The following is a 19321-nucleotide window of genomic DNA, read 5'->3' on the forward strand; positions in this document are numbered from 1 at the left end:
TACGTGCTTATTTTGGTGCAACATAACAGCCAGGAGCCTCATTAAGGGACTACGAGGAAGATAAAGTCTTTTGAGATCATCCGTGTCTCAAGAAAGCTTTATCCTCATTTTCTGTGTGATCGATGGCCTGGTTGAGACAGATATTCCCTTCTTTCAGATTTTGATGTTTTGGCTTCATTATCTTTTTTCAGTGTTTTGTAAAGGAACCAAAGGCATTCCGATTTCTGATCGTGTGTGTGTGTGTGTGTGTGTGTGCGCGCGTGTGTGTGTGTGTGTGTGTTCTCCTTTCTGGAAGCTGGTGGAATCTTCCATTTTGTCCCCAGAGTTTTGAAATCCACGATGATGAGCCTTAGTGTGGGTCAGTTTAGTGGCTTCAATCTGTCAGTTTTCGGAAAATTTCTTGGAACATTCCATTGATAATCCCTCCCCATTTTCCTCGTTTCTCTATTTCAGCGTCTCCCATTATTCCATTAGTAAGCCTCTTGGGTGGAGCCTTTAATTTTCTTATTTTTTCTCTGCCACCTTATCTTTCCTTATATTTTTGCCCAGCTTTGTTTGCTGTCTCTTCAGTTTTATCTTCCTTCCCTTCCAGTCAGTTTTTTTTATCTCTGCCATCATGATTTTACTTCCAAGTGCCCATTTTTATTCTCTGAGAGTTCCTTTTTATAGCATATTGTTCTTATTTAATAGAAGCAATATGTTTTCCTATCCCCTGGAGGATATTAATAATATTTCGTCTTTTGTTTTGGTTTTCGGTTTTTCTCCCTGCACAGTCTGGTTCCACACGGTTTTTGCTCTTTGCTGTTTGGTTTCTGTCTCCCTGAGCTGAGGCCCCCCCCGCCGAGGTCTGGTGAGCCTGCTGTCTGCTCAGGATCACCACCAGTTTTGACAGTAGAGGGTCGCAGGGGCTGGAGCACAGGGTAGGGACGGGGATCTAGTGATCAGTTTCCTTTCGAATGGCCTTCCTTCTGGTGCCCCTCATTTCTGTTTCCCCAGTTTAGTCACCCCCAGTTCAAGAGGTACTCAGTGCTGCTGGCTTCATTATCTCTCGAGGATTCTCTGGTGTATGTTGAATTGGTTTCTCAGTGTTTCCCATGGTAGCTGGAGGTCGGCTGCTAGACATCTCTTCAACGCACTTTCTAGCACTTTCCAGCTTCCCCGGTATTGTGGCTGGTGTCTCCTCTTGTGTTTTCTCTGACCCTGGGAAAGCATGTGTGGGTTTCTTTCATATTAAAAAAGAAATCGGTGTTTTCAGGGTTTATGCTTCAGGGAAGCGTGTCACATTCGTGAATTAAATTCATCTTCCCCCCCCAAATTCCATATTAATTTTTAATAATTAAAACAAAATTTTAACGTTTGTTCATTTTTAAGAGTCAGAGAGAGACAGAGCGTGAGGGAGGGGCAGAGAGAGAAGGAGACACAGAATCTGAAGCAGGCTCCAGGCTCCGAGCTGTCAGTATAGACCCCGACGAGAGGCTCGAACTCACGGACGGTGAGATCGTGACCTGAGCCGAAGTCGGACGCTTAACCCACTGAGCCACCCAGGCACCCCAGTTTTTAAGAACTTTTAATATGGATTGATAAATTGCTCTCCAGATATGTGGTCTGTCCCACGAGAAGGATATCAAAGTGTCTTTTTCTCTGCATTCTCGTCGACACTGAATCTTATTTCTTTTTTGTCTTTACGGTTCTGATGAGTGAAAAATGACATACTTTTAAATCTGTGGTTTTTTTTTTAACCCTAGTGATGATGGGAACTTTTTCAAATGGTTAATTGTCTTTATTTTTATAGAGATCTTCCAGTTGATGACCCCTCATTTCTTTTTCTCCTGGAGAATTTATCTTCGCTTTACTGAATTGTGAGAACTTTATAGATATTAAATAAACTTCTTTCACAGTCATCTGACGGGCGTTTCTGCCCAACCTGTGCTTTTGACTTTACTTTGTTTATTGTGTTTTTTGACAAATATAAATTATACATTTCTACATAGTCAGATCCATCAGTCTTTTATTTTTATTTTTTATTAAAAAAATTTTTTTTTTAACATTTATTTATTTTTCAGACAGAGAGAGGCACAGCATGAACGGGGGAGGGGCAGAGAGAGAGGGAAACACAGAATCGGAAGCAGGCTCCAGGCTCTGAGCCATCAGCCCAGAGCCCGACGCGGGGCTCGAACCCGCGGACCGCAAGATCGTGACCTGAGCCGAAGTCGGACGCTTAACCGACTGAGCCACCCAGGCGCCCCCCAGTCTTTTCTTTTAGTGACGCCCCGAGAAAGTTACTCATCGGCCTCAGGTGGCGCAAATATTCATGCATATTTTCTTACAGGTAAATCGTTTTGTTTTTTGTTTTTTTTCCAAATCAATTCCCAGTGGATTAAACATTTTCGTGTTCAGGTATAAGAGTTTCAGCCTGGAGACCCTGGTCTCAACATGTGCTTATCTCAACTTATTTAATACTCTATCCTTTAACCACCGATTTGAGATTTCCTGTTTTCATAGGCTACCATATTTCAGATGTGGAAGCGGCTGAATCACATGAGGACTGATTGGTGTTGGAGGAGGGGGAAGAGGAGGGAGGAGTTATGGAGGGGTGTTGCCTCCGGGCACAGGATGGGTATTGGTGCTACTCATTAAGAGGGGGAATGTAGGGGCGCCTGGGTGGCTCAGTCAGTTAAGCGTCTGACTTCGGCTCAGGTCATGATCTCGTGGTCTGTGAGTTCGAGCCCCGCGTGGGGCTCTGTGCTGACAGCTCAGAGCCTGGAGCCTGCTTCCGATTCTGTGCCTCCTTCTCTCTCTGCCCCTCCCTCACTCATGCTCTGTCTCTCTCAAAAATAAATGAACATTGAAAGGATATGGCAGAAGTGGTGGGTATGGGAGGGGGACTGAGTTCACATTTTTGGATATGTCAGGTGCAAATTCCTGTGGAAGTTCATTGTGCCTTCCAAACTCAGATGAGGGGTAACTTCAACCATCAAAATAGTATTAATGGTGGGGCACCTGGGTGGCTCAGGGGGTTAAGTGTCCGGCTCTTGACTTTGGTTTAGGGCATGATCCCAGGGTCGTGAGATTGAGCCCCACCTTGGGCTCTGCCCTGGGCGTGGAACCGGCTTGAGAATCTCTCTCCCTCTGCCCTTCTCCCCGCCCCCTTCTCCTTCCCTCTCTCCCAAAGTGGCTTAAAATAGTACTGGAATAAAATAATATTAAAAGAACATTAGAGTCTTCTTCATTTCTACTGTCATAATCCTTAATGCATTTTCAAATAGGTCTTATCCATAGTTTTCAGCTACTTTTTAAAAACTTCCCTCATTACCTTCTTTGTTCTTAAGCAATAGCATGTGGAAGAAAAAGCAGAATCGAATCTGGTGTGGTGTCAGCCAAGGCACTTACCTTTTCCGGTGTTGAGTACTTTGGGGAGAGCAGTATCTTTGAGGCAAGGTTTAAACTGTCAGCTTTAGAGTTAATACTTGCGGGGTATCTGGGTGGCTCAGTCGGTTGAGCGGCCGACTTCGGCTCAGGTCACGATCTCGCGGTCCGTGAGTTCGAGCCCCGCGTCGGGCTCTGTGCTGACCGCTCGGAGCCTGGAGCCTGTTTCGGATTCTGTGTCTCCCTCTCTCTGCCCCTCCCCCGTTCATGCTCTGTCTCTCTCTGTCTCAAAAATAAATAAACGTTAAAAAAAAAAAATTTAGAGTTAATACTTGCAAAAGCCCACAGTGCAAGTCCCGGGAGGTATGATAAAGGATGTTCCCACTGAGGGTGCTCGCGGTGGTATTGGATTTGCCAGCTCCAGATCACTCTTGGACACTCTTCTTCTGGGTTACCTCCCCTGGGAAGCCTTCCCGGATTTCCCAGCTGCGGCAGGGTTCGGGGCCCTTTGCCTCTGCTGCCCGGGCATCACTGTGGGGTTTGGCCCCCCCACTTGGCCTGCCGCCTTGCTTTTGCGTATTTGCCCAGCTCTGGACGGTCAGACCCTTGAGGGCAAGAACCACAGCTCCTTCTGCGCTGCCTTCCCAGGGCCCCCGCACGCTGCTGAGTTACAGCGATTGCTGAATATGTTCAGTTACTGCGCGAGCGCGAAGCTTTCTTTTTTGTACTTCCTCTGACATCATCCTGGAAGGTTCTGCATTCGGCGTTGCTGTGCGTGTTTGGGCTTCGATGCTCTGGTTCTTGTGGTTTAGGTCTCAGAAAGCACTCATCTCGGGGAATCATCTCTTGGTGCTCAGGACGGTTGTCCACCTGGTCCCTACTCCTTCCCTGGGGGACCAGCCCACCCGGTCAGGCCCTTCTCTTGGGTGGCATTCAGAGGGTGAAAGCAGGGTGGTTCGAGTTAGAAAACTTTTCTGCGTAGAAGGTTACACCCTCCGGACGTCCGGAAGGGATTTTGGAGACGGCGCGATGGCATTGTTTGCTTTTCTTCCTGGTTTATAATTGCGGGGATAGGAGGAGTCCTGTGTTTCTGGAAGATAACCGTTTCCCCTGTGTGGTTGAGGCTCTGAGTCAAGCAGCCAGGAGACAACTTGTTATCACGCAACTCCATGCCCTGTGCCGGGCCAGGCTTCCTTATTGGAATGTCACCTGCCTTTCCCCTTGTCTGTAAAGAGCCTTCCTAATCAGAAACAATGCTTGGTTTTGTCCCCTACCAGATCACCGCAGTGTGACAGCGTTTGCTCTGTGGGTCTGTAATCACAACTAGGTTGTGTATTTACATTTCTCCCCATGTATTTTCAGGCCACGAGGGGGAAAGATTAAGAAAGAGAGTGTAGGGGCACCTGGGTGGTTCATTGGGTTGAGCATCCGACTTCGGCTCAGGTCATGATCTCACCGTTCGTGAGTTCGAGCCCTGCGTCGGGCTCTGTGCTGACAGCTCAGCGCCTGGAGCCTGCTTCGGATTCTGTGTCTCCCTCGCTCTCTGCCCCTCCCCCCCCCCGAAAAATAAACATTAAAAAATTTAAAAAAGAGAGTGTGTATGTCTTTACACTGGAGATCGTGAAAGAACCCCAGTGAAAGCTTCATAGTCTAACTGGCTTTAAAAAAAATTTTTTTTAATGTTTATTTATTTTTGAGACAGAGAGAGACAGAGCATGAACAGGGGAGGGTCAGAGAGAGAGGGAGACACAGAATCTGAAACAGGCTCTGGGCTCCGAGCTGTCAGCACAGAGCCCGATGCGGGGCTCGAACCCACGGACTACGAGATCATGACCTGGGCTGAAGTCGGACGCTCAACTGACTGAGCCACCCAGGTGCCCCCTAACTGGCTTTAAAATTCACTACTACGACAAAAACCCCTCGCTATTCTGAAACAACTATAAATTCGCAAGAGGTTGCAACAATGTATGAGAAGTCTTATGTGTCTCCATTCAGTTTCTCCCAATGGTTACCATCTTGCAGAACTCTAGTGCAGGCTTATCACAAGTGCACTGACTTGGGTACCGTCCACGGAGCTTAGTCTGATTTCACCAGTTGAACACGCGTGTGTGTCTGTGTTGGTGCGTGTGTGTGGAGACAGTCCTGTGCAGTTTTATCACAGGTGTGGATTCCTATAACCAAACACAATTCAGGTACAGAACTGTCCTGGCATCTCAACGCTCCCCGACGCTCTCCTTCGATACCCCTGACAACCACTGATCTGTTCTCCAGCCTATAGTTTTGCTGTTGCAAGACTGTTCCCTCGGTTGAGCCGTACGGCATCGAATCTTCGTGATTGGCTTTGTACACGCCGCATGAGTCCCCCGAGATCTGTCCACGTTGCAGGGTGCAGTGAGTTCATTCCTTTTGACTTCTGCACAGGGTTCCGTGATACGGCTTCACCACAGTCTGTTTGACCCCTGGCCCGTCGGAGGACACTTGGGTTGTCTCAGTTTGGGGGTTTTCGCAAATAAAGTTGCTATCAGTGTTTGCGTACAGATGTTTGTACGAAAAGCAATATTCGTCTCTGTGCCCAAGAACACAACTGCTGAGTCTTATGATGCCTGCAGGTTCAAACGAGCTCTTTTGGTCATTTATTCCATTTGCGTGACATCCCCTCCGTGCAAAATCCGATTAACTCTTGATCTTCCAACCCAGCCTCCCGTGGAGGAGAAGTTTCTGTTTTAACCTTGGTGTCCATGACTATAGTGTCAAAGGGGATAGTTGCACTCTACAAGAACCAGAAGTTATCTAGAATATGTGTTGAAATGTTTGCCTTGTGGTCAGACTTTGGGTTCACACTGATAGGAACCCAGTAAGAATGTTGGAGGGTCTGACGCACCCCAGTGATAAGAGTGAGGTTGGGCTAGGGGCCAGTCAGCCCCAGGCATTTAAAAGTGTTTGCGAATGACTGGCCGTCTCCAGAGAGATTTGGGACATATGGAAATAGGAAGAAGATACAGTGGGGAGACGTTCTCAAATAGAGGCAGGGAAGCTTGGGGCACACAGAGGGAAGGGTGTAGATGGGATTTGACGTGTAAGAACTGATGGGTGGACTGGAGTTTCAGAGAGAGGGCATCTCAGATATTGAGAGCCTCACCGAGCCACAGGATTAAGGAAGGAGAGTGTTGATGTTCTCCAGCAATGCCAAGCAGCCTCAGAGCAAGAGGGATGCCAAGGGCTGCTTGAATAGCCCAGCCCGGGTTGGGGATCCGCCAGGATAGAGGTGGGACAGGTGGAGATGTGGAGCAAGGAAGCCCAGGGATGGTTGAAATAGTTATCAGGACGACCAAATAAAATCACTTTCACCTTTGTTCCTCCAAGAGCAGTGTTCCAGCTTTGACCATATTTTATTGGAAAAATGAGCTGGGTACTTGAGTTGGCATTGACACGAGTGTCTGTAGATTACTTTAGCCCCAAGCTCTGGTCTGCTTGCTGTGGTCTCAGGCTATGCTACGGGGTCTGGAAAGGCCTGTGACCAAGACCAGCAGAGAGCCTAGAGCAAACCCTTTACTTACTCTCGCCCTTGTGTCCTTATGGCAAGATGGCTGCCTTCAGAGTCATGAGGGTAGGTCCTGACTGGCCACCAATTTCCTGCTTTTCTCACGCGCGAGAGAGGACAACCAGCTGCCAGTAGATCACCCCCTCGGGATGTCCAGGAACGCCGGAAGGGCTGGTACAAATGCAGAGTGGGTGTCATTGGGCAGCTCAGGATGAGTGCTTCTGACCGGGCGTGGCCCTACCTCCCCAGGTGCCCCTGGCTCGGTGTAAATGCAACACAAATACGTCTGGCCCCACAGCACTCCCTCTTCTCGAGACCTTGCCATTTTCATTCTTTTTCCACATCAAAACGTCCCTGCCCTGTGTCGCCAGCATGCTCCTGTGCAGTAGTCCAGCTCATATCTGTTCTGCCCGGTCAGTGCCTGTAGCCTACACCTGGGGGGTCACCTGGGTTAGCAGAGACACACGAGGTTCTGCAGGCCTTCGGGACCCTAACAAAAGCTATTTACAGAAACACTGTCGTGCTACGTGACGCTTCAACACGCGCTGTTGTTTTGTGAGCACGCACGAGCGTCTTCCTTGTGCGTAGGATCCGCGCTGCCGTTGACCTTGGAGCATTCGGGGCTCTGAATGCAGAGTCCCCAAATGCTAGGGAAGAGGGGGCTGACCAGATGCCTTGCTCTAAGCTATTGCATTCCTGGGCTTGCCAATAGCATTTAAAGAAAACTCCAAGTGACCAAGCGCCAAGATGTGACCCCGTTGTCTCCAAGGTTTTGTGTTTCTTGTGTTCTGTTTTGCTCTCCCCGCCCCCCCCCCCCCCGCTCCGCCCCACCCCTGCCCTTAATGACGGTGACTTTTGCTATTTCAAGGAAAAATTTTTGCCGGCTTCAGAGCATTCAGAATCAATATCACAGTAAATAAGAAACATAATGAAAGAAAAACACACTCCAGCCCGTAGACAAATTTTATCGCTTAAATTCACACGTTATTATTAGAATCAGCTGCAAATACCCGACTTTCGACTGCCTTTTGATGGGGCAAGGTAGGAGAATGCTCTTTTAATTTGGGGCAGCAACTTGGAGGCACCATCTATGGGCATTATGATGTTTCCCATTTGGGCTACTTGTCTTTTTTTTTTTTTTTTTTTTTTTTTAAGGTGAAATTTAAATGGAAGAAGCAGTGGAGAGGAATTTCTTAACAAAGGAATTGAAATCAGGGATGGCTTTCCTTTTCAAAGCGCCTCTCATGAATGCACAACTCTGTGTGATATATTTAGTTTAACACTTGGGTATTTTGTGCCTCACATCCCTTTTCTTGCTTCTTTTCGTCTTTTGCTTTCTTTGGTCCTTGCTTTGATCTCGCTATGGAATAGCCTTTAAAACGCTTTCACACACAGCAAAAACATCTCTTTTTAATCTCCTCCATTCTTGCTGAAGTTTTCTGCTCCCGCCTCTTTTTTTTTTTTTTTTATTCTTCCGTCCCATAGTCAGAAAATGCATTATTGAAGTCACAAAGCTGAGAGCTGCTCAGAGAGTAAAATATACATCATAGCTGCCTTCTGTGGTATTTCAGCATGCATTTTCACATGCTCGCTTTCTCTCCATGGCTGTTCGTAAAGGCCAGGATTTCAGAGACAGTGGAGAAGGGGCCGTGAGTCACTGCTGTCCCTTCAGGGTCTGGTGGGACTGTCTGGAGGAGCTCAGGGTTCAGCAGGTTCTTCTAGATGCCTCCCAGCCCTTTTGAGACTGTCCATCAGGCATGGGCTTGTTCTCTAGAGAGGGCCGACCGGCATCCATGGACAGGTGCCTAGAAAGGCAAATGCATGGGGCACCTGGGTGGCTCAGTCGGTTGAGCGTCCGACTTCGGCTCAGGTCATGATCTCGCGGTCTGTGAGTTCGAGCCCCGTGTCGGGCTCTGTGCTGATGGCTCAGAGCCTGGAGCCTGCTTCGGATTCTGTATCTCCCTCTCTCTCTGACCCTCCCCTGCTCATGCTCTGTCTCTCTCTCTCTCTCAAAAATAAATTAAAAAAAAAAATTAAAAAAAAAATTAAAAAAAAAAAAAAAGAAAGAAAGAAAGAAAGGCAAATGCATGTACCAAGTCCAGAGGGAGTGAATGGATGCTTCAGAGTTACAGACAGGGCTAGTTCCAGGACAAACCTGGAGCCTCGATGGCCTTGCGTGAGGTGCAGTTCTATGTGAGCAGACAAACAGCGTCGGGTTTCACAGCCTCGCTTCCACAGGAATCGGAGGCAGGATGACAGAGAGCACGGCCATGTCACTTACACTTACAGTCACTGTGTGACTTTCGGGTAAGGACTTTACCCTCTCTGTGCCTCCTTTTCCCCACTCATAAAATGGGGATAATAACAGAGTCATCATGCGGGTAAAAAGAGTTGATCCAGCCGAAGTGGCTACAACAGTACGTGCAACTTCGTTCGTGCCAAGAAGTGTTAAATGTTAAAGCAAAAATTGAAAACGAATAAATGTTAAAACCCAAGGGGAACACGGGTTTTATGCCCGGGAGCATTTCGTGATTAGCTGACTCTCTCAGTCAGCTTGCTTAGCAGTTTCGGCATCTAGATGTTTCATTATAGATACGGACGAGCATAGTTTTTGAAATGTTTGAAAAGTCGTGATTATTAGTGAAAAGGAACTCTGCATCCGTGAAGTCGGCCTGGCCAGGGTGTGCTCAACTCTGAAGCTAACGAAACTGATGTTTGGGGACCTCTCCCTGGCTCGGTCCCCCTGACAATGTGTTCACCCCAAAGCCCATGTGTTTTTGGAAAACGTATGAAAGAGAGATTTTCTTTTCCTGAAAGACGATCTTCCAAATTTTGCAAACTTTAGGTTCCTCCAAAACCCAGATTTGTTTCTGGAACTTAATATCTCCATTTGACCAACGTGAAGCCCTTATATATAGTTCACGGCCAGGACAAGCGACCAGGTTTTTCCACCTTCCCTTTTTTAACTTTAAAGGTAATTTTTTTTAAAAAATGCCTTATTTGGGGGCACCTGGGTGGCTCAGTCGGTTAAGCGTCCGACTTCGGCTCAGGTCACGATCTCACGGCTCAGGGGTTGGAGCCCCGCGTCCAGCCTGCTGCCGTCCGCAGAGTCTGCTTCAGATCCTCTGTCCCCCTCTTTCTCTGCCCCTTCCCCCTCTCAAAAATAAATCAAGATTTTTTAAAATCTCATAAAAAAAAAAAAGACACTGCAGAAATGTAGGGCATCGTGACTAATGGCTGCTAAAACCCTGTGTTGAAGACCGTGTTTTCTCCCTGAGTGATCTTAATGCCCCCAAGCGCAGTGAACTGAAAGTTTTCATCAGGGATGGAGAAGAGGCTGGTGCCAGGGCATTCGAGGGGTATGACACCAATCCAAGGGCTGGGCCCTCTCCTCAGAGAGGCCAGAACCCCATTCACCGAGCCTGGAGTTGCTTTGGGAACAAGCTTCCAGCCAGATGACCCAAATGAGGGTTGGAAAAGCAAACTGGCAGCAAAATACAGAAGCAGATCTTCGGTGAGGCCAGGTGTTAACATTCACAGTGAAAACACCTCTCTTTCCCCAACTTCCAAGTTGACTCCTGCTCGCACACCGAAAGGCCACATGCTGTGTGATTCCATTTTTATGAAATATCCAGAAGAGGTAGATTCCTAGAGATGGAAAGCAGATTAGTGGGTGCCAGAAGCTGAAGTGGGGATAGAAAGTGGAGAGGGACAGCTCAGTGGGTGCAGGGTTTACGTTTGGGGTCATGGAAAGTTCTAGAACCTGATAGTGGTGATGGTTGCACCACACCGTGAATGCGCAGAATGCTACTGAATCGAACACTTCAAAAATAAGCAAAATGGTCGATCTCATGTGCATGTGACTGTCATAAAAACAATGAAAAAGAATCCATCAGTGCTTTCAAGAAGTTTTGGGTTCGTGTGAGAATCGTCTGGGGTGCTGGTCAACCCTACTAGTGCCAACTAAATGAGAAACTCTTCGGGTGTGCCTGGGGACCCGCATTTGCACAAGTTCCCAAGTGATTGCCTGGTAGGGACCCCATTCTAAGGAATGCTGGCTTTGAGGCAGGCGCTTTTTGGGTTTTTTTGCTCTTAATCGGAACATGCCATATGTGCTGTTTTCTCATCACAGCTGTCGCAACCCATGCATTGCCAGCTAGCGGCATGCCCAAAGCTCAGCAGCTGCTGGCAGGGAGATGCATTGGTTATAAGTGGCTGTGGTGGTGACAGTGGCACTGACGGTGGCAGATGTAATATTGGTAGAATTGTGGCACTCGTAGCGATAGTGAGAGGAGTCATGGGAATGAGGCCAGAGTCCGGGAACACGTGAGGTCCTCATCAAGGGACTGATGTAATTGTGAGGTCGCTCCGCGCAGGGGTGACTGGCAATGGGGATCCAGTTTTGGAAAGACAGACCCTTGCCGTGTAGACTGAGGTCACCTTCAAGGAGCTCAGTCTTTCAGACGAGGCAAGAGAAGAAGGTTCGGGGAGGGAGAAAGGCAGAGATGGGCAGTGGCACCCCTGGGATTCTGGGACTTCTGCTCAGTTCAGATGAGTCCTGTTGCACACACAGGGACGGATTCATGCAGACAGCGTTGCAGAGGTGGTCGCCTCTAAACCAGAGCCGCCCAAAGCGTATTCATCAGGAGGGCAGCAGCAATAGCCCTTGGGAACTTGTTAGAAATGCGAGTTCTTGGACCACGCCCCAGACCTACTGGTGATTCTGATGCAGGTCAGCATTTGAGAGACGCTCATCTAAGCTTAGACTCATTCTCCTGTCGCCATTTTCTTGAGAATTAGAACATTCGGTAAGTCTCATCGCCAAGACATAATAACCGAGTGAGGGTTGAGAGGCACAGACGTGGCCCAGCTCTGGGCCACATGGCCACCTCCAAGTTGACATCTCTGTGGCACCGAGGTGTTCGGGAACAGGGAGAGATGGTCCGCAAGATCAACACTTGCTTCCGAGCAGGGCTTAGACACAGGACAGATGGTTTATTTTCTAATATCCCTGAAAGCGTGGGATCTAGATATAACTCTGTAATAATGTTTCCGCTGTGGTTCTCAGTCTTTATAACTTTCTTGTTGCCAATATGTACTCCTTAAGCCCGGATGACAGGTGCTGCTTTTACTGGTAAGAACAAGGTTTCTCTCTCTTCTGGTCCCTTCTGATCACAGGCGGTGTCTGCCTCTTCCCTCTTGACCTCCCCAAATGCTATTTACTGAAACCTTAAGAAACACAAAGATTCCCAAATGACTCTGGACCAATTTAGTAGTGGATTTTATAACACTGGAAGGCAAACATTTATTTTCGCAGACATGAGGTTTGGTTTCTCTTCTCGGCGTTTGCTGGTGAGAAAAATAACGTGTAAAATGTTTTTCTTCCTGTTAGTATAATATCCAAGCGTGGTTTCGTCTGTCAAGGACGATGAAGGATCTTAGGTGGTGGAGATGACATTTTTTAGCACTGTCAGGTTGGGGTCACCTTAGCATTGTCACCTTCCCCGGTGAGCCTGGGGCCTCGATTTTACTTGGGTTAACTTGTGGGCTCTCTCGCCTTAAGGCGATTTCCGAATCTCAACGCCCCAATGCCTCAGACTGTTAAAACTGTGTTCCTCCGGGATTAGTCTTTCTGGAACTCTCCTGAGCTCTCCTACTCATCCACTTCTCTTGATGCGAACCTATCCCTGCAGGGCACAGCTGTTTCCAGAAGGGAATTCCTTTTCCTCTCTGGTCCCGTCAGGAGCCTACTGTTTGTCTAGATCTCTGGGCCATTCTCAGCTCTCATTTTCTCGAGTGCATTTGACTTCCGTGACATTGGATGTTGGGTTACTCTTTGAGGATAAGAACTGTGTCATCCTCAGCCGTGCCGGTACCCTGTATGTATTTGTGGAATGGGTACACGTGTCTTCCTTTTTGGAAACTCCACCCTTGACGGGATTCCGCCCCCGTGACGCTGTTCGAGCCAGCCTTGCTCCTTAGCTCTCCTTCCTGCCTCCTTAACGGGCATGTGTCCCAGCGTACCGTTCCAAGCCCTCGCTCCATCTCCTGGCATCTGCAGTCTCTCCTGTGGCATCATATCTCACCATTGCGTCCCCTACACTCTGTGCCTTTCTCGTCACCTCCGGGTCACTTGTTTGGTTCAACAGTCTACCCGAGTGTCTGCCGGCATCTCAGCCTGCCCCCAGGCTGTTCTACTTTTCTTCTTTATCTCTTTTTTAATTAGTGACATCTTCCCCGTCCCCCAGACACTAGTGATTCCGCGGTACCTAAGAGGACCGCTTCTACGCTTCCGTATTTCACTGCGTGTTTACGTACCCTGGGGTAGTTAGAACACATGTCCAAACCTTCCGCTTAACTCGAACACCACCTTCTTCATGGGCACCCCCAACCAAAATACCGTCTCCCTCTTCGTAGCACTTCCTTCTGTGGCCATTTGTCTTGGGCCATCAACTCCATTTTTCTTGTCACGCTGAATGCCGTCAGTTTTGGAACATCTCGCACGTGCTTAACTAGACTGTAAGCGCCTGGGGGAAGCAGATTGTGTCTGAAGCGATTTTTAAAGGCAAGCGAGGGCACGAGCCATTACCTTCTGAAGTACAGAGCCACGTACGGGGACTGGGAAAAGAAGCCTGACCAGTGCCACTTGTTCCCGGATCCTGCTGTGATCCCCCAAAAGCCCATAGACCGACACTTCTGTTGCGTTTAGAACAACGTGTCCCCAAACCTTGTAAGTGAGGGTGGTGTCTACCCCTACGTAGGCGACCCTCAGACTTCAAAATGACATCGACTAGCTGTCAGTCATGGGGAGTTATAAAATTGACCTCCATCGGTAATATTAATAGACCGATTATTGTTAGAAGTGACTTATTGAATGCTTACTACTAAGGATTAATGTGTTCATGTAGCATCTCATTTAACAGCCCTAGGGCCGGTACCAAGGCATTATCCCTCTATACTTTTCAAAGCCTTTTAATGCCCGTATCTCAGGAGCCTTGAGGTGTAGAAGCCAGTGGTCGTGAGTGACACTGTCCCGTCACTGTCTCCACCCTGGAGTCGTAGTCGCAACCACTGAGCAAATGAGGAAACCCCTCGGCATTTGGACACAGTGACTGGCACGTATGGGAGCTGACACCCAGTTCCCAGGCAGAGCCACAGTGAGGTCCCAGGCAGCCAAAGGGTAAACGTGCCTGCGGGTCTCCTGGCGGGTGCTTAACACGCAGCGCTCAGAGCGTCCTCCCTGCACTTACGGAGATTCCCAGAATTCCTCCCACCGTGGGCCAATCCAAGCGAACGGGCCGGTCTCCCATTATACCTTTCTGTAGGCGCGGTGCCCACTCGGGATCCAGCGCCCTCCGTGGCACGTCCCTCCATCCCCTGCCCACCCACCTGGTACTCGCGAGGAGGACTGAAAAACCAGGAAGGCATGGCCCGCCCAACTTTCTTGCTAGAATTCTTGTTCCGAGAAGTGTAATTAACAGACAGGACGATCCAGCCAACATTCAGTCAATAGATGGTTTCTAGAAGCCGAGGACTCTTTGGGCACCCCAGTCCCATGTATTTGGTCATCTTCTCTCACTTACCGTGAGTGAAGAGGCAGAGGGTCCCCACAGCCCGGCTTCTCCACCAGCTCCCCCCCCCAACCCTGGGGTGACGGCACGGATATTAGCAATACTGGTGAGACCAGTTGGTGAAGACTTCAACGCTAAGTAACTTGTTTTTTAAGTTTATTTATCTATTGAGAGACAGAGAGAGGGGGGAGAGAGCGAGGGTGGAGGAGGGGCAGGGAGAGAGTGAGAGGAGTCCCAAGCAGGCTCTGCGCTGTGAACACAGAGCCTGACGTGGGGCTTGAGCCCATGAACGAGGACATCGTGACCTGAGCCCGGACCAAGAGTCAGACGCTTAACCGACTGTGCCGCCCAGGTGCCCCAACAATAAATAACTTCTTGAGGGTGTGTGATGTGCCAAGCATGCACCAAGGAAGCCCTGTGCATTTTGAGCTTAGTGGTTCTCAAAGTGGTTCCCCGTAGCACAGCATGGGCACCCCCCCCCCCCCCCCCGGGTCTTGTTAGAATCACAGATTCTCATGGCGCGCCCGGGTGGCCCCGTTGATCAAGCATACAGTTCTTGATTTCGGCTCGGCTCGTGATCTCGGGGCCCCCGAGATCAAGCCCTGCTCCAGGCTCTGCACTGACAATACGGAGCCTGCGTGGGATTCTCTCTTTCTCCTCCTCTTTCTGCTCCTCCCTCACTTGGATGCACGTGTGTGCACATGGGCACATATTCTCTCTCTCAAAAATAAATAAATAAATAAATAAATAAATAAATAAATAAATAAATATTAAAAAAAAGAAGAAGAAAAGAAACACAAACACTCAGGCCCCACCCCTGACCTGAAAATGAAACTGTGGGGGAGGGGCTCAGCAATCCGTTTCAGCCCCTCCAGCTGATCCCTCCGGTTTGAGAGCCATCGTTCTAATGTAGAGGCCCTTTTCCATCTTGGGTGCAGCTTCCTCAGGCCCCCTGGGTGGCTCTGAAACCTCTCCATGTGCCCTCCACCATGTGGATGGAAAGAGGGAACATTCTTACTAACGCTGGCTACCTACTCAGGGTTGAGCAGATAATTAGGCTATGCCAGCGATCATTCTAGGCATTCAGTCTCTCTCTCTCTTTTTTTGTTTCAAAGAAAGAGAGATGAGAGTGCACACTCATGGGCAGGGGAGGGGCAGAGGGAGAGGGAGAGAGGGTCTCAAGCAGGCTCCACGGTGTCAGTGCAGATCCCGACACAGAGCCCGATCTAACAACCGCAGGATCATGACCTGAGCCGAAATCAAGAGTCAGACGCTCAAGCAGTGCGGCCACCGGGTGCCCCGGCGTTCTGTCTACATTGACTGGTTCACTCCTCATCACCACCCTATGAGGTCCTTACTCTGATTATCATCGCCTTGTGCAGATGAGGAAATTGAGGCATGCATGGATCGGGTGACTCACCCAGGGACACTCAGGTGACAAATGGCAGCGCTAGGCTCTGAACCCCCGACGGTCTGACTCCAGTGTAAATACCCAAGTGCACGTTATGTCTCCTTAGAGGTTTCTGCCCCTTCCCCACTCAGGTTCCAACTTCCCTCCTTTCCAAACTAATACTCCCCTGTATCAGTTTTCTTGGGCTGCCGTGACAAGGGACCACAGACTGGGGGGCTTAAGCAACAGAAATTTACTTTCTCACATTTCTGGAGGCGGCAAGTCCAAGATCAAGGTGTGGGCAGGGCTGGTGTCTCCTGAGGCCTCTCCCCTTGGCTTTCAGATGGCCACCTTCCCGCTGTGTCCTCTGCGTGCATGGCCCCTGGTGGCTCCAAATCTCTTCTTACAGGAACACCGGTCAGATTGAATTAGGGCCATATTAACAACCTCATTAAATTCCTTTATTTTTTATTTATTTATTTATTTATTTTTAGTGTTTATGTAGTTTTAGAGAGTATGAGCAGGGGAGGGACAGAGAGAGAATCCCAAGCAGGTCTGCCCTGTTAGCACAGAACCTAAGGGGCTCGATCTCATGAACCATGAGATCATGACCTGAGCTGAAATCGAGAGTCAGACGCTTAACTGACTGAGCCACCCAGGTGCCCCCAACCTCACTTAAAATTAATCAGCTCTTTAAAGTCCCTATCTGCAAGTATGATGATATTCCGAGGAAGTGGGGGTTAGGGCTTTGACAGATGAATTTGGGGGGTACACAGTTCAACCCGTATCGTTCCTGTGTGTCCACCATCCGTGCATTTGGCTGACAGGACCCATTCCGTGTCTCTGTGCCTTGGGGGCTCTCTGGTTCCCATCCGTCTGCACATCCCGTGCTCTCTATTTCCTCCTGGGTCACATGACTGCATCCTTCCCAGGGAACAACAGCCGTGACCTAGAGAGCTCAGCCTCCGCCTGTGCTCAAAAGTATGGCTCTAAGCCCCCCAAGGTGCCGTGTGTAATTAGGAAGAGAGACGTCTGTATGACGTCTATCAACACAACCTTTTGGGGTTTCTCTGGAGTGAAGTCAGGGGTAACTGTATCTCTTAAGGTATTGTTTGTGGACTGTTTGCATCAGAATCATCTGGACTGCTAGCGACCTCCAGCATGAGTCTCTCCAAGAGGGGGGGTCCTTGCAGTGTGCCTGTCTCTGAATCCCCTGCCAGGCAGCCCCTCCCCGTCCCCCACCTGGTGACTCTCTGCACAGAGAGGCGTCAACCACCCCGTCTGCGATGTCAGGCACCTTTGGCTGTGTCCCAGCTCCTCCCGTTTCTAGGTGTGTGACCTTGGGACAAGTTAGCCACCCTAATTGTGTTTCTTCATTGGCAAGGTGGAATTAATGGAATTAATCTAGCTACCTCCTAAGTTGGGGTAAGGATTAATTTAGATCATATAAAGAAAGCACTCTCCACCACCTGCTTGTTGCAGAAGGGAAAGCGTTCAGTTTCTGGTAGCATTACTCCTGCTGCCATGGCACTACCAGGAAAAGATTACTTTGTTATCCTAAGACCAAAGTAACAACCTTGTTAACTTTGCGTCTGATGCGTGACTGTGGGTTTGGACCACCCCGGCCACGTCCTATAAGAGCCAGTGTGTGTGTGCAAACGGGAAAACCCATACAGAAGTTGATAAACAGGACCCAGGGGACAGTAGGAGGGCAGGAACGCTGGCCTCGAAAGGAGGAAAGACCACCGAGAAAACAAGCCTCGAGAGACATCTGGTGGCCTGCGGCAGTCAGGATGTAACAGCCAGGCGCGGATTCTGTCCAGCTATCTACCTTGAATGCTGGGAGGACGTTGCCGTCCCGGGTCAGGGTGTCGGCAATGTCTTCTGACTCTCAGGCTGCCTGAGTTGTCTTTTCTGCTAAGATCACCAGCGTGCCAACTCTTCCGCGTCTCCAGCCTTCCTGGAGATCTTGTTGGCATCACAGCGGGTTGGACACACGTTTGAAGTGACACGGTTATGGACCTTCTTGCATTTTGTCATTTGTAGAGGAGCTGAAGGCCCCGCTGGAAGAGTACGTCCAGAAGCGCTACCCTGGGCTGGTGAAGGTGGTACGCAACCAAAAAAGAGAGGGCCTGATCCGAGCTCGCATCGAGGGCTGGAAGGCGGCCACTGGCCAGGTCACTGGCTTCTTCGATGCCCACGTGGAATTCACAGCTGGCTGGTAGGTCACAAGCTGGACCCTGGGGGCACCCGGCACCTGCAGTAGGGTGGTCGGGAGGAGCTAGGATCTGGGAGGTGGAAACGTTGCCTGTTCCTTCTGGGGCTAGTAGAACAGTGGAGAAGGGTTGGTTGACAAAGAAGGTGAGAGCCATACTGTGGGATAAAACTGGGAAGCAGGGAGAAGTTTGCTGTCTACCCGCTTCTCCGTTGTTGTGGCCTCCACCAACCACCACCACCATCGTCATCAAAATACCCAGTGAAGGGGCGCCTGGGTGGCTCAGTCGGTTGGGCGGCCGACTTCGGCTCAGGTCATGATCTCGCGGTCCGTGAGTTCGAGCCCCACGTCGGGCTCTGTGCTGACAGCTCAGAGCCTGGAGCCTGTTTCAGATTCTGTGTCTCCCTCTTTCTGACCCTCCCCAGTTCATGTTCTGTCTCTCTCTGCCTCAAAAAAATAAATAAACATTAAAAAAAAAAATTAAAAAAAAATACCCGGTGAAAATGACACACTAATTGGACAGAACTCAAGATGATCCTTGCCAAGGGGACGAGACAGCCATGTCTCTTCTCTTCTCCCACTTTGTTCCCTTTTCTGAGGGGGATGGTCGAGTGCTATTTGGAGGGAAGAGATCCATTTATAATTCCACCTACTCGGGTAAAGCCTCCTGGAACATAAGGGATTATCTTTAACATCATTCGGAGGAAGGGAAGGGTGGATCTCTGCAAATGTGGCCCCGATGGTTTCCCAGGTGAAAAGAACAATCTGGGAGAAACTGGGGGCCACCCAGAGAGGAGAAGACTTAGGACTGCAAGAATCGTGAAGCATCAGAACGCCCAAACCTTCAGTGGGCATGCTTACGGCTGAAAAGCACTGTCATGTGGCTGTGGCTGACTGCCCAATGGGAAACCGAGTCAGAGGTGAAATGACCCGGGTTCCGTTTGCTTACTTCCTAAGAAGCAGAGTCTTTAATTTCACCAACCCTGCTTGTAACCTGTGTTAACTCAGTGGCACCATCTTGAATATGATCTTGAACTTGATCTTGATCTTGAACTTGAATACCGTTCATGGTACCAGATCGGAAGAGCCAGTGCCCCGTTACCCATTAAACATTACAAAATCTGTTCATCTTCATTTGCAACACATCTCAGAATCCCTTAAGGGCCGGACCAAAGGAGAATGGCTATCACTTGGGCACGTGACGATCTGGACCCTGGGGTCACAGGTAACACTGGCCT

At 49.3% G+C, this 19321-nt stretch overlaps 1 protein-coding gene across 2 annotated transcripts in view; it reads left to right on the forward strand.

The window, feature by feature from the left end:
• GALNT17 (polypeptide N-acetylgalactosaminyltransferase 17) overlaps positions 1-19321 on the forward strand; it is a 444835-nt gene that overhangs the window by 216617 nt on the left and 208897 nt on the right. For both annotated transcript variants that reach the window (XM_058710958.1, XM_058710959.1), the window contains exon 4: positions 17915-18089. In XM_058710958.1, coding sequence (XP_058566941.1) covers positions 17915-18089 — 175 coding nt within the window. The remainder of the gene's footprint in view (positions 1-17914; positions 18090-19321) is intronic.

Source organism: Neofelis nebulosa, chromosome 18, assembly GCF_028018385.1.
Source record: "Neofelis nebulosa isolate mNeoNeb1 chromosome 18, mNeoNeb1.pri, whole genome shotgun sequence".
Taxonomy (NCBI): Eukaryota; Metazoa; Chordata; class Mammalia; order Carnivora; family Felidae; genus Neofelis; species Neofelis nebulosa.